This window comes from Artibeus jamaicensis, unplaced genomic scaffold (genome assembly GCF_021234435.1).
Source record: "Artibeus jamaicensis isolate MK-2021 breed Jamaican fruit bat unplaced genomic scaffold, CSHL_Jam_final contig_240, whole genome shotgun sequence".
Taxonomy (NCBI): Eukaryota; Metazoa; Chordata; class Mammalia; order Chiroptera; family Phyllostomidae; genus Artibeus; species Artibeus jamaicensis.
In genome coordinates, this window is record NW_026521506.1 from 11,636,269 (window position 1) to 11,651,369 (window position 15,101).

At 44.1% G+C, this 15,101-nt stretch overlaps 1 protein-coding gene across 1 annotated transcript; it reads right to left on the reverse strand.

Annotated features, from left to right (window-relative positions):
- Positions 1-1,125: 1,125 nt before the first annotated feature.
- Positions 1,126-14,897, reverse strand: IGSF1 (immunoglobulin superfamily member 1). Its single transcript, XM_037154579.2, is given in 20 exon segments — positions 1,126-1,294; positions 1,447-1,570; positions 1,951-2,229; positions 2,338-2,625; positions 2,820-3,107; positions 3,306-3,593; positions 4,587-4,874; positions 5,526-5,804; positions 6,084-6,374; positions 6,750-6,782; positions 6,879-6,949; positions 9,235-9,355; positions 9,691-9,888; positions 9,891-9,964; positions 10,657-10,939; positions 11,156-11,440; positions 13,342-13,629; positions 13,976-14,257; positions 14,652-14,678; positions 14,828-14,897. Coding segments are annotated over 20 exon segments (3,993 nt in total). The 3' UTR covers positions 1,126-1,158.
- Between the last annotated feature and the right edge of the window lie 204 nt (positions 14,898-15,101).

Consider the following 15,101-nt stretch of genomic DNA (forward strand, 5'->3'; position numbering starts at 1 on the left):
TAGCTTACCATTCATTAAACAGTATTGGGAGGGTGAGGAATTTTAGGATCAAATTTGAAGAGGTCATGACCTCCTCTAGTACCCAGTTTAATTTGTCTGAGGTTTTGAGCAGGTTCAAAGAACTAGGTAAGTTCTCTTTTTCAGTCTAACCCCTTAATGTATACTGAATTCTCAACCATGGGGCAAGTGACATACTGATTCAGGGAGGAAGATCAGAGGCTTAGAATGTGAACTGGCCTCCATTTGAAGTCCTGGGAGGGGACACTGGTAGGTCCCTTGCTCCAAACCCACCACCTCAGCTGCTTATTTACCCACTGAAATCTCACCACCAAAGGCCCATTCTTTTGGGAAAACAAGGCTCTTTTTAGAGAGGGACAAGAATTGAGATTCATCAATTGTGCACACTTAAGAGTGAATTAACGTACACCTTGTGATTATGAGGTAAGGGTAACAAAGTACACTTTGCCAATTTCAAAGTTCTGCAGAGGGCTAATCCTGATATTTGTGTATTATAGACCTAGAAGTAACACAGTGAAAAGAATTTAACTTCAATATTTGTCCTCCTCTGGCTTCACTTGAAAAGAACATTTACCATTCATTCATTCATGCATTAATAAATTCACTCACTCGATAATAAAATGGAAGAAAATAACAGATTCTCTTCAGGGATATGTCTAAACTGAAATTGGTAAGTACTATTTTGGAGATTTTTCTTCTCCCCCGACTCCATCCTTGAACTCTTTTTTCTGTATGAAGAGTCCAATGCTCTCTTATTCTGCCATGGAGGTCAGTTCCAACACACCATTTCTGTTTGCTTGTAAGTGAAAAACAGACCAATGAAAAATCACTGCCATAGTTTCTTCCGTTAAATAGTGAATACTCTTTATTCAGAAGAATACTTTTTAATAGAATTACACGCATCAGTAAATCAGTACAGTGAGGAGTTACAGGAATGGGAAATCTAATTTCAGGAAACATCTCATCCTATATCTACATTTCATAGTAGAGCTCTCATTCCCAGAATCCCCTTGACCCAGCTCAGGTGATTAGTGACTAAGGAATAGATGATGGGCTGAATCCCAGGGTAATCAGTCAGATTTGCAGGTGTCTGAGGATAAAAGAGAGAGAAGAAGAAAGCTCTTTTAAAGGAAGAGATTATTATATTGGGACTGGCAGGTCCACTAAGGTTCCCTGAGAGATCGAAGAAGGAGAGTTGGAATTGGTGCCCAGTTCTTCTTCTTGGTTACATTCTTCAAGGGCTATGGTCTGGTCCCGTCCATCTGTCTCCGAGTCTCTGTGCAGAGAAAAAACGTGACTAAAGAAATATCCAGAACCATCAACCTGAAGACAGGTTGCACTGTGGAGTTCAGATACTAGAGACACATTCAAAGCATTGTTTTTCCAGTAGCCTTGGGATCACAGAAGGAGGCTGACATGAGACATTACCTGGTTTGAAGTCGAGGCCACTTCCTCCACTCTATGGCTAGCACCACCCCCAAAGCTACAACCACCACTACAATCAGGCTACTTCGGACAATGTTCCCCACAGTGCACTCCTGAGCAGCAAGCCCTGTGATGATAAAAAAGGAGAAACCAAGGCCATGGAGGTTAGCACATCTTCCACTTGATCTTTCATTGCCTCCTCATGTGGCCTCCTCCAAGCTTTTCTTAAGAGCCATATATTGAGACTGAAGAAGGGGTGATCAGAAGCAGTGCTTATGCTGAGGCAGAAGAAGCCCTCCTTTTGGGGGATTGAACTGGCCTTGAAAATATGTGGCTCACTATCTTTGAGCAAATCTGAAGTCCCCCTTGTCACCATCCCTGGAGAAATATAACCACACTTGTCTGACTCTAAACCCTTCTCCCTCCATATTTGGGCTGTTTCCTTGGGGACTGTCTCTGGAATCCCAAGTGTGCTGTTCCAGGACTATGGAGGGATTACTCACTTACCTGCTGCACCCACCAGCTCCAGAGGATCACTAGGCTCTGACCAGATATCAGGGTAGGCCTGGAGGCGGTAGCTGCAGCTGTAGTTTCCAATGCCTTTTCCTTCTATGTTGGTAATGACAAAGTCTCCATTTTCTGAGAACTGCTGAGGTGCTTCCTCTCTGTCATGTTGCAGGACAAATTCAACACCTGGCATTGGTCCTCGGCACTGAAGGGTGATTTCCTTCCTGAGCTTGAACACTGTGCTGGGCCATGCTGACAGGGAGGGTTTAGGAGGTTTATCTGCAACCAACCAGAGCACAGAATTAGAAGTGGCTCTTAACCCAGCCCTTTACCCACTTAGGCCTAACTATAAAATATAGACTGTTACTGAAGTCTACAGGACCTTACCAGTCACCCAGATGTCCAGGGAGTCACTGTGATTGGAAGCTGCAAGGGGAGCAGAGTCCAAATAATAAACACAACTGTAGATCCCAGAATCTTCACCTCTCACTGATGGCATCCAGAAGTCAGCCCTGTAGCCACTTGGTCTCTGTTGCTCTAATGGCTCTTGAGAGCCCTCCTTCAACAGGACAAATGTTGAGTCTGGCAATTCCCCTTGACACTGAAGAGTCATATTTTCCCCAGGGGTCACCATGAGACCAGGCTGGGCTAATAGGCTAGGTTTTGGGAGCAGACCTAGAAAAATATAACCCCTGGTCAGAAAGAAGATGTTACTTGCCAGTCCATCACCCTTGGAGACTCACTTCATTAAAGAGGAAAGAATATTCCTTGACTCTTCTTGAACTCTTTGAAAATCATCCAAACCATCTACCAGTTTATCCCCTCCTTTTAGTACCTCTCATGCCCATTGCAGAACATCTTCCCCTTACCTGTGACTATGAGTTCCAGGGTGTTGCTAGGCTGTATCTTGATAGGGCTGGCCCAGTCAGGGTGGTAGCAGCAGGTATAACGCCCTATGCTAGCACCAGATACACTGGTGATGGGGAATGCCCCATCGGTACTGGTGGATCCCCAGAGCTGCATTGAAGAGACTTTTTTTTCTTTGTGCAGAATGTACCCTACTCCATGGACTGGCCCTTGGCACCAGAGAGTAACATTCTGCCCCATGTGAACCACAGAACTGGGCTCGGCAAACAACCATGGCTTAGGAAATGTATCTAGGGAGAGACCAAAGATGCCAAGTGGTGAGTATGGACACTTACCACTTGCTTGCTGAATTAACACTTTATCTTTTTCCTTCTGGCCACAATTGTTCCCCCTTTCTGTGGCCTAGCCTAGCCTTGCAAGAGGGATCACCCTCTCAATCTCCTACAGTCATTTTCTCTGTCCCATTTACATGCTTTGTTTGTCCTTACCAGTCACCCAGATCATAACAGGTTTGCTGAGATGTGATCCCCTGTTTGACATGGTTGTCTCATAATAGACACAGCTGTAGTTCCCAGAGTCTTCTGCTCCAACAGTGCGGAGGAGGAAGTCAGTTGAATTCCCTGAGGTACTCTGGAACTGTATAGGAACCTGGGTTCTCTCATGCAAGAGGGCGAACCTCATGCCCTGGAAAGCCCCCTTGCAGTGTAGGATCACATTTTTCCCAGGAAGCACCACAGGACCTGGCTGTGCCAGGAGAGTGGGTTCAGGGTAGAATTCTGAAATTTAAAAGACCACAACATGAGAAAAACTTGCCCCCTATATTCTGTAAATTGCTTTTCTACTGTTACTATAAGAAACAATATGTTTATTGTAGACATTTAGAAAATACAGGAAAAACAATGAAGAAAATATCATTCTACCACTCAATGACAACCATTCTTTATACATGTTTCTATATTTCCATTCCATTAATATTTTCTGTATATAACCATGTCATTGTAGCTATAACTATTTGCATAATTTGGATCCTACTGTCCTTCCTCTCCTTTGTGCAGTTTAATATCTTTCACTTAACTTTATATTGTAAACAAGATGTTACACAGCCTTTGAAAACTATCATTTCTAATGGCTGCATCATATGCAACTGATATTCCAAGGTCTTTGCCCTTTCTCTGAGGGCCAACCAGCCCACCAATCTCTGAAACACCACCTAAAGAAAAGATGGACATTGAGCCTAAGGCTCAAGGCTGAGCAACAAAATGATTTCAGAAATAAGGCAACAGGAACTTGGTTCTAGGGATTGGACACCGCTATCTGCAGTATTTCTTTCCCCCCAAATTAATTACTTATCTCCTCCCTCTCCTTTGTCTCTTTTTAAAAAAGATTTTATTTATTTATCTTTAGAGGGGAATGGAAGGAGAGAGGGAGAGAAATATCAATGTATGGTTGCCTCTCACGCATCCCCTGCTGGGACCTGGCCTGCAACCCAGGCATATGCCCTGACTGGAAATCGAACGGAGATCCTTTGGTTCTCAGGCCCATGCTCAATCCACTGAGCTACCCCAGCCACGGCTCCTTTGTCTCTTATTCATGTGTTAATGATAATGTCAGCAACCGCCTTACATGGACTGTTTACCATGTGCAAGTCACTGCCCCTAGCACTTTCTTGGTAATATTTAGAAGGAGCACTTCTTTCTCTCCTGCTGACAGGCCATCCACCCACTGTCCCAGATTCAGTACCCCTCCATCTTCATTTCCCCACTCCTGACCTGTCACCACGAGCTCCACAGATTCACTGGGCTCAGACCAGATAGCAAAATCATAATAGCGGCAGCTGTAATTCCCTCCATCACCAATGCCGACCGAAATGATCAGAAACTGAGCTGCACTGGCTCCTGGACTTGCCCAAGACCTGTCACTGGATGCTATTTCACTTCCGTCTTTGTAAAGGATAAAGCTCATGTGCTGGTGGGGGGTAGAGCAATTGAAAGTCACTCGGGCACCAGGAGTGACCATTGGACTGGCCCATGTGTTGAAGAAGGGCTTTGGGTACATGTCTAGAAGCAAAACACAAAACACAACACAACAAAACCAACTTAAGGAAAAAAAGAAAGAAAGAAAGATAACTAATATAGGTAATATTGGTTCTAGGAAGCCACTTTGTTTTTTATAGTATTTCATTCAGAAGTAGGTGCATTTAAAAATGCAGGCAAATCCATTTTGCTGATGGCTTTGTAACAGGGACCCCTCACCTCCACCCTTCAACTTCTGCAGCTGAATCACTGTTATCAGAGGAGACAATAGAGGCTAGCTAAAAGAGTGAATTGTCATTGGGGCTCTGCTGGTTCCCTGAGCCTCAGTTTGCCCATTTGGACAAGAAGGGTAAATAGTACATGCTCTACAATGTATTAGTTCCCTTTCTTGTCCAAATATCCTTTGAATATTTACTTTATAGCAAAATAAAATAATTAATATAAAAATAATTAGAAAAATTAAATCACCCTCCACAAACCCCAGCTATTAATAACGATTACTGCTATTAATATCATGCAGCCAGAGGCCCTGGCACTCCCAGCGCCACGCCTGCTTGGCTCTAAGATTGGACACAGGCTCCTAGGACCAGCAACAAAGTTTGCTGTAGGGGAAGGAGTGTCTGACCCAGAGTTTTGCCTTCCCCCTCCTCCCTCACACACCCTTTTCAGATCTACCTTTTATAATAAGCTCGAGGGGATCACTGGGCTCAGACCACTTGAAGGGGTGCATTTCAGTGTGAGTGCGACAACTATAATTGCCTTCGTCTTTATCCTCCATTCTTTGGATTGTAAAGAAGGCTTCTCTCCCAAAGCCACCAAATTGCTGGATGGGTTCCTGCAATCCCTCCTTATATAGAGCAAACCCCATGTCTGCCAGCCATCCTTTGCACCGAATTTGCAGTTCCTGGCCCCGGATTGGTGTGGAAGCAGAAATGACAGGTTTGGGGAGGATGTCTAGAAAACAAAATGGGTTTGAAGGTGCCCAGATGGAACGCTTGGAGTCACTGTGTCAGCCAAAAAGAAATCCATCTTGGACTGGTCTTTGGCTCCTCCTGACTGTTTCCTCTCACTCCCTTACCCACCCCTCACCCCCATTTCAGTGTCCTTCCTCTCCTACATGCAGCACAAACCTCTTGGGTCTGAGTCTTTATTCATTCCCCCACATCCAGCAACAGTACTGGAGTCTCAGGGGCTCTGGGGATTACTTCAGAAAACCCCTCTGACATTTCTTACCTGTCCCCACTAGTTCAAGTGCCTCACTGGGCTCCGACACAGCCATTTCCTCCCATGAATGGCAGTGGTAACTCCCGGTGTGGCTCTGTGTCAAGGCACCAAGGGGGAAAGCAGCCCGGACCTGCTCTGAGGCTGGGCGAGTTGCAATCCACCCAGTCCCGTCCTTCAGCAGCACAAACTCCTTAGTTGATCCAGAAGGGCTTCTGCACCATAGGGTTAAGTTCTTCCACGGGGCCAGAGGGAAGTTGGTCTCTGCCCATAGCTCAGGCTTAGGAGTTGGCATGATTATTTCTAGAAACAGCAGAGTTAGTGAAGCCATCCTCCCTTCTCCCCTGCTTTCCTTATCCTTGAACCCCTACCCAGATCACACTGCCCACCTTCCCTTTCAACCCAAATCCAAACGCTTTCCTTCCTTCCACAGCTGCAGGGGAAAGAGAAAGCTGATGTTTCAGGTGAGACTTAGAAAAGTTCAGAAGCTTGAGGGAAATTTTGCAGGCACAAAAGCAGAGTTGGAGGCTGAATTTTGCCAGCAACTTTAGCCAGGGCTCCTTTCTGGCTGTCCTTCTCTTCCAATCAGTCACTCCCTGGTCGCTGACACTGACACTATGTAGTTATTTCGGATCTCTAGGGAGGAATGTCCCAGTCTGGAGCAGAAAAAAAACTCACCAGTCTCTTCTGTCAATACCCCTTTGCACAGTCCTGCAAAAGAAATTGCTGCCAGAACTCTGCCTCCTCCCCAACAGGACTTCACCCCAGCCTCTGCCCAGGCCCCTTACACCACCTCTTTGTACTCACCACCGCAGAGGAGAGCCGTGATTATGAACAGCATGGTGACCCCTTGAGCTGTTCCCAGCAACCAGGCTTCTCTAGTGAGACCAGAAAAGAGATGAGAGGAGTTGCTGGGATTAGGGGGAGGGTGGAGAGAAGGGGGCGGCAATTTATGTCATTGGCTTACTCACCACCCAATAAGGATTGGATATGGCCAGGCTAATAGGAAATAATCTTTTCTGACATCGATGGCTTTTCTTTTTGAGGGCCTCACCACCTACATACCTCTTGCTCTTTCATGACCCACATGGCCCCCCTCCCCTTCCCCAGCTGATATCAGATGTCAGCTCCTCATAGCCCCTGATTAGGCTGTTGCTGGAATTGAGATGTCAGATGTGAACATGCTTTTGTAACTCTAGCTCTCATAACCCCTGGAGCTCAGTGTGATCGGCAGCTCTGGGTAGTGGGTGTGAGGGTGGAGGGAGAAATAGTGGGTGTTTCACCATTATCAAATTTAAGTTTGGAAGCAATTTTTATTATTGCAGTATTGGTCCTCAGACCGACCTGCTTCACCTGCCTTTGTTATGGAAAGGTTGCCTAGGCAGCCACAATGAATTACCAGAAGATTGTCAGTGTTTAGCTAAGCCTGTCAGAGAGCAGGATCTCTCTACCCACCCCCCCACCCCCCAGAGTATGACTAGAAATATGCAGCAGGTTTGAATTATGGGTCCTGTAAAATTAGGTATTAAGCCAAAATCTATTTGAAAAATTTTACTTAGAAAACACTAACCGTCCTTCCTAGTCAGAAAAACTTGCTTATCAAGGTGCTTTTTTTGTAGATGACTGTCCCCTTAGCTCTTGCTGCAGTGAAAGGACAGCAAACACACAGTTATTAACAACCACACCTAAAACAAAAGCAAACTAAGAGGACAGCTAGATCAGGAGCAGAACCATAGAAATGAAGATCACATGGAGGGTTAGCAACAGGGGAGTGGGAGGAGAAGGGGGGATAAGGTACAAAAAATAAGTAGCATAGACGGTAGGTAGAAAATAGATAGGGGGAGGGCAAGAATAGTATGAGAAATATAGAATCTAAAGAACTTGAGACACATGGTCATAAACTAAAGGGGGGATGGTAGGGGTGGGTGCAGGGTGCAGTGGGAGGGGAATTAAGGGGGGAATAGAACAACTGTAATGGCATAATCAATAAAATAAAAATTTAAAAAAAGGTGCTTTTTCTGAAATCTGCTTTTTAAACTTATTCTTTAATACAGTGGCCATGGGTTGAAGTGGGACACTTGAAGATATATTTTTCCTAACCCCTGGCTTAAAGATTACCCCAATGTATGTGGCACACAAGATAGATTCTGAGGAGAACTAGAACTCATTCTCCACTGACACTTTGAAAACTCAACGGTGGTGGTTTTTGCAGAAGGTGTAGGTGGCCCCCTTCTTGTCACTGAAGCATTTTGTCCCTCATATCCCAGTGGAAAACACACACACACACACACACACACACACACACACATAGTTATAATCCATTGTGTATTGAATACTCCTAAACACACAAAGGTTTATGATCACGGTGGGGGTACAGCCAGGAACAGAGGATAGGGGGAAGTAAGCAAGGTATTCAGGAGCTGAGGTTACCATCAAGCTAGGAGCTCTCATTTGCCTTTTCATTTTTAAACAGAACAGACTGAGCACAGGTTATGGGGATGGGCTAGAGAGAAATGACATCAAAGATCAAACAAAATGGCAGGAGAAGCTGTTTGGCTTGCCATTTTCTGGGTCACGGGAAGCAGTCTCATTCCCTGCCTCCAATCCATTCCCTCAACAGATGCCTATCCAAGTTAAAATTATATTCTCAGAATGCTCTGCACAGGTAGTTGGAGGCTAGAGTGGCAGAGAGACTGGTTTCTATGGCAAGTGGGATAAAACAGAAGAGTATCCCTTGAGAGCTAGAAGTTAAAGATGAAAAGTTGAGATAGGAGTTCAATAACACCCTGGGAGACAGGAATGCATGGCTTCTTGCAAAAGAAAAAGTTTTGAGTAAATTAACATGGGGAACATAAATCGTCTTCGAGAAGCAGGATTGTATGGGCACTTTTCTGGGGGAGATCAGTGAATGCGGTTCTGATAACTTCTCCAGCCTCTGAAAATTGTGCATTTCTTCACCCTTTGACTTAGGTCCTGACCCCTCTGTGAAGTGAAAGAGAAACAGTTGGGAAGATAAATTCTTGTGTCTTAAGCCAAGAAGGTAGGAAATACAAAGGGTGTGCCCCTGTGGCTTTTCTTTGTTTGAGCATGAGTTATTCCTGAGTCTCTGGAGAGCCTGGACTCAGCTAGATTGAAGAAAGAAGGGCTGGGGCAAGATAGTTACCTGTTTCTTAGTCTCCAACACTTCCACCTTATCCACATCTCTACCAACAGCAAGGTAAGAAGATGCATGATCAAGGACATCCTGATAACTTCATTCAGAATATAATTCCAGGTAAGCAAACCTATGACCAGAGAAGAATAGAAGCTGGGGCCTTGATGGGGATAGGGGCAGGTGATCACATTCATGTGAGAAGGGAGAGCTGGTCACTGATGGTGAAGGGAAGATGAGACAGAAGTGGTCTTCTTTTTCATGAAGCATGGGGACCTTGAAAATATCTAGTTCACTGCTTTTGAGTGCTTATGAGACCACCCTAGGGGAAGGATACTCGAACCCAAGGGTGCTGACTTACAAGCCCCTGACTCCCATTTCCATACTTTTTGTACACTGCTCCGGGATCCCAGGGCATCATGGCCAAAGCTGTGAAGGGGCATCCCTATGAAAAGTTGTCAATCTCACCTGCTGGCCCCAACTGCTTCAGAGGCTCACTGCGATGTGACTGGATATTAGGGTGTGCTTCTATGTGATACATGCAACTGTAGGTCCCTGTTACTTTCCCTTCAACAATACTGATGATGAAGTCTCCATCCACTGAGAATTTTTGGAATGTTGCTCTTTCTTCCCATTCTAGAGAAAATTCAAGTACCAGATGAGGTACTGAAGGGTAAAGGCATGTCCCAGCCTGCCGGGCCAGGCTGATGGGGAGGGTTTTGGGATCTTATCGACAATTAGTCCAGAGATCAGAGTTAGAGGTGACCTCAAACTCAGTACCTCTTCCCTCACAAATGTTTTGTTGGCTCACTATTTAGTCTTCTCTTCCTTTCTACTTTCACCAGATCAGTAGCTTCAAAATTTGACTGTGCATCAGAACTCTTTGACCCACTCCTTGATGACCACTACTACCTTCAATTGGGACCTCATACCTGTAAGTTTTCCCTGGCATGAAAGAAAATAACTCCTCCAGTGGTTAAAATTGGGCTAGGTCTTGCCCTCGCTGGTATGCTTAGTGGACTGAGTGCTGGCCTGCAAACTGAAAGGTCTCTGGTTTGATTCCCAGGCAGGGCACATGCCTGCATAGCAAGCCAGGTCTCCATTTGGGGGCATGCAAGAGACAACTGATCAATGTATCTCTCACACATCAAAGTCTCTTTCCCTTTCTTTCTCCATCTATTTCCCTCTCTCTAAAAATAAATAAATAAAATAATCAAAAATATATGGGGCTAGGTCTTGCTAAGAGGTAGGGCTTGAGTAACAATCTTGGAAGAGAGGGTACCTAAAGTTTTTGAAGAAAATTCTACACCAACCTCTAAGTGTGCTTTTTCTTGGCTCATAACTTCAAGAGGACACAGGGTCACTAACACTTTTTATAACACTGTAATGATGATAAAAACAAACAAAAGTTGTTAGCACTTGCCTACAACCGCAAGCTCCATGGTATTGTGTGATGCCATACAGATGGAGGTCTTCCAGGAGAGGAGATAGTGGCAGGTATAGATGCCAATATCACTGGAGGTCACATTGTTGAGGAAGAATGACTCATCATCATTAATGTTGGTGGCATCCATGAGTTGATGTGATTTGTCTTCTCCTTTCTTATAGAGTGCAAGTTCCACTCCATCCACTGGCCCCTGACAACACAGGCTCATGTTCTGACCCATTTGGACCACAGGACTGGGCTGAATAAGTAGCCAGATCTTGGAGATGGTGTCTAGGATGAGACCCAAAATATAAAGAACTAATAGTCTGACTTCCTCCTACTACTACTTGAGGTCCTTTTCCTCCTCTTCCTCTACTCCACCCCTGGAAAATCCCACCTCCTCCCCTAATTTTAGTCCTGGCTGCATGATTAGGTTCTTCAGGGGGCCTAGAAGGAGTTGTGTATCCTTAGCCCTTAATATAGGTCCCATGGCACCCCGTCTCTTACCAGTTACCCAGATTTTCAGGGTATCACTGAGGACTGAACCTCTGTATGACCCATCATAGTAAAAACAGAGATAATGTCCAGCATCATGGATTTTCAAAGCCTGGAAGAAGAAATGTGCCTCATTTTTTATTGGCCTCTTGCGGTAAAAGGATTTCTCCATGTCTTCAATCTTTATGAGAGCAAAAGTCATTCCATAGATTGGCCCTTGACACCTGAGATTCAGGCTTTCTCCAGGTGTCATGATGGGCCCAGGATAAGCTGTCAGAGTTGGTTTGGGATATAGTCCTAGAAAGGGAAGAGACCCTGAGTTAGAGGTAGGATGATTCTTCCCTATTATTTTCTGTTTTACTTTTATAATTTCTTTAAACAGGAATTGGTAGCTAAAGTTTACCCTTTGCTCCCTCACCTTCCTTGAATCTTTGCCTCTTCTAAGATGCAATCAAGGATAAGTTAACTTACGCCCTTGGCCCCTCACCAGACTATCAGCTCAGTTAAACTCTAACTATGTTTCACGGTGTGTCTCAGTGGAATAGCTACATCTGTAATTCCCTGTATGTTTAGGTTCCCAGAATGACAAATGTAATTTTGTCAACCACTGAGAAACCAAACTTCTGAAAAATGACTTATATTCCATCTTTGTACAGCATGAATGCAAGTGGAGTATTAAGGATAGATTTTGAACACAGGTAAGGTCTTACTTCCCAACAGCAGATTGAAAGAAGCCAGTAAGGAGTTAGGCTGTAAGCCTGCAAACCAAAGAAATCTCTGTTAATTGGGACACACTCTCATTTTTATATTTTGTTCCTCCAAAGAGATTATACTACAGACTAGAGGGCAAATTTTATTAACATACCACTCCTTCTTACCCACCCAAATCTCAGGCAGACCCACCCATTCATTACTGAAAATATCAGCTCCATCATATGCTCACTGAGCATTTAGGATGTATTAGGAATCATGTAGGTCTAGGGATATGCAAGTAAAGAACATACAGTTCCTGTCAGCAAAAAAGCTCATGGCCTAAAGGGGATACCAGTGAACAGGTAACTGCAGAAGTTTGTGATAGTGGAACCTATACTGAAAGGAAATTCATACACACAATTCAAACATATATATACACACAATTCAAACAGACGTTTGTTTTCTATCCTCAATAAAAAGCTATACTAATAAAATTTAAATCTACTGTTTATTGAGAACTTATATGCCAGGCACTGTACATGTATTATATTTAGGCAAATCCTCACAACAACCCTGTGAGGTAGGCATTATTGTTATACCAATTTTGCAAATCAGGAGAGTGAGGCACAGAGAAGCATCATACAGTAGATCGGGTAGATGTTGTTATCTAAGTTAGAGTAGGGGAAAACAAAGCACAGAGAGGCGAAGTCACTTGCTCAAGATTGATCACACAGAGAGACAGTGTCGGAGATGAAACTAGAAACTAGGATTACTGCTTCTATGTCCAGGGTACTTTCTGTAGTATCACAGCTTCCCCCAACCTTAGCAGCTCGATGGATAACCTAGAGAAAATGTGGCCAATTCTCTCTAATAAGCATCCAGGCCATGGTGTAGGGGTTTGGGACTAGGATGTGAAACTGGCATTTGGACATTTTGGAGAGTCTTCTGCTGTGCTTAAACCTTGTTACTGCTCTACTAGATCTGTATATACATGAGTAAAGCAATTTATACAGTCATTTCTAAAATATACACACTTTTTTGTCATGTTTGCTTATTTTGATCACCAGCACTAGCAATTTATTCTATTTTCCACACTAAAAATTAATCACAAATACAATAAAATATACTTACAGTTTTAAATATCAGTTTAAAAGGCTGCAGTGGCAGTGCCTGTGCCTGGCACATATAAGTGCTCAATAAATACAGTCTAATGAATAAATGAATGCATGATATTCAACAAGTAGGAAACAACAAAGATGTGATGAGCTGAAGCTGCTGGACATGTAGCTGGGCTCATTCACTAGCCAAGTAATTTGGCTCCCACACACCTGCCTGTAGTATGGGTGATTCTGATTTGCATCTCAGTAAAATGTCAAATGACTCTAGCTAATGGTCCTTGCAGGAACTAGGAATGATGGAGAAAAGTAAACAAGAAACTCTATCTCATCCAGCCATGATTCCAGGGACAACAATCATCAGACCCCAGCAACCATAGCTACACCCACCTGCTACAATCAGCTTCAGGGGGTTGCTGGGCTCTGACCACAAGGTGGGGAGTATCTGGATGTGAGTGTGGCAAACGTAAAACATTTCTCTTTCAGGTGCCACGTTGGCAATAGAGAATATGGCCACTGTCCCGGTTGGGATTTGGTAATCCACAGGCTCTGCATATCCTTCTTTGAAAAGCATGAATACCAAATCCTGTAGCCAGCTATGACAAAATATATTAATATCACACCCAGGAAGAGGAGAGGTCTCAGACTGGATCCAGAAGATGGGCTTGGGCAGCTGGCCTGGAAGGAGAAAACAACTGGAATTCAGGTAAAACAGGGAGCTCAGGATAGAGCTCTATTTAAATGAGCATTCCTGTATGATCTTTATTTGCCACTCCTTTCTCTAGCTTGAGTCTCCCCTAAGTTGAGAGCTTGCCCTCTAAATCTGTTCCAGAGTTTGCATCCTAACTCTACACTGCCTATGAAGAGAAAGTACTTATTTACTAACTATAGAATGCCTGAGCATATGTATACATTCGTTTCGAGGTAAATGGATGAATGAATTAAACAAACCCTGCATTAGGAAGGCAAGTTTGAATTTTAGAAGCTGGAGTTTCTTCTTGATTAGCCATTTGTGCTTGCTTACCTGGTGCTTCCAACTCTAAAACTTTACTGGGCTCTGACCAGCCTGTCTCCTTCCAATAGCAGCATCTGTAAAAACCTGTATTGGACCTAGTAAGGGCACCTATGGGGAATGAAACTTGAAAGGTCTTGTAGGAAGGGCGGATCCAGGTCATCTGTGTCTTATCCTTCAGCAGCAGGAACTTGCTTGAAATCCGAGAAGGGCTTTTGCACCAAAGTGTGATGTTCTCCCATGGGGCCTGCGGGTAGTTGGTCTCTATCCACAGCTCTGGTTGAGATTTTATCGCTGTCATTCCCAAAGATCACAAAGATGTGAGCAGTACAACCCTCTCATAATGTGCCCCCTATGTCCCTTAAAACTAGCCCTGACCCAGAATCTTCCATTTGTCTTCCTTTGGGAACATGTGGAAGGTGGGAGAGGGTCCCCAGAATATTTGTTCAAGGAATCTAAGTGAGTTCGGGGATAAAGTGCAAGGCCAGGCCTCCTTTCCATCTGAGATAAAGCTCTTTACTTTTCTGTGAGAAACCAAGTCGTGAAGTGAGGGACTTTTATTCCCAATTGGCTCAATCTGGGAATTTTCTTTGGGACTGCAAGGTAGTTTGGTCCAGGGCCATGGAGGTAGGCTGATATCTTAGAATCTTCAGGAAGGAAGTTACCTGAGGTAACAGGACTCACTTACCTATTAATGTCATACCCAGACTCAGCCCTAAAAAGAGAGATTATGGTAAGGGAAAACCCCCTTATTGTCCCCACCCACTCACAAACATCAATACTCTCCTCTCCCTTCCTAAGGTGCCCACTCACAGAGGTATTTATAATAGGGTTACTTGCCCCTTACCCATTCCTTGTACTCACGAATGTAAAAGAGCAAGAGAGTGAATTTCCACAGCATGGTGACCCCCTCCCCTGGTCTGTGCATGGTCATGGGGCCTCTGGTGCTCAATATGCACTTCAAGACTTAAAGGGCTTTGTCTTCAGCAGGTGGTGAGATCTAAAAGCAGAAGTGTTTTTACTCAAAAAAAACTTGTTCTTCTCCTTAAAATTTATTTTGGATCACTTAACTGCAGTTGACAACTCTACTACCTTCTACTCCCACACAAGTATGCAAGGTATTACAAGGTACCACAAG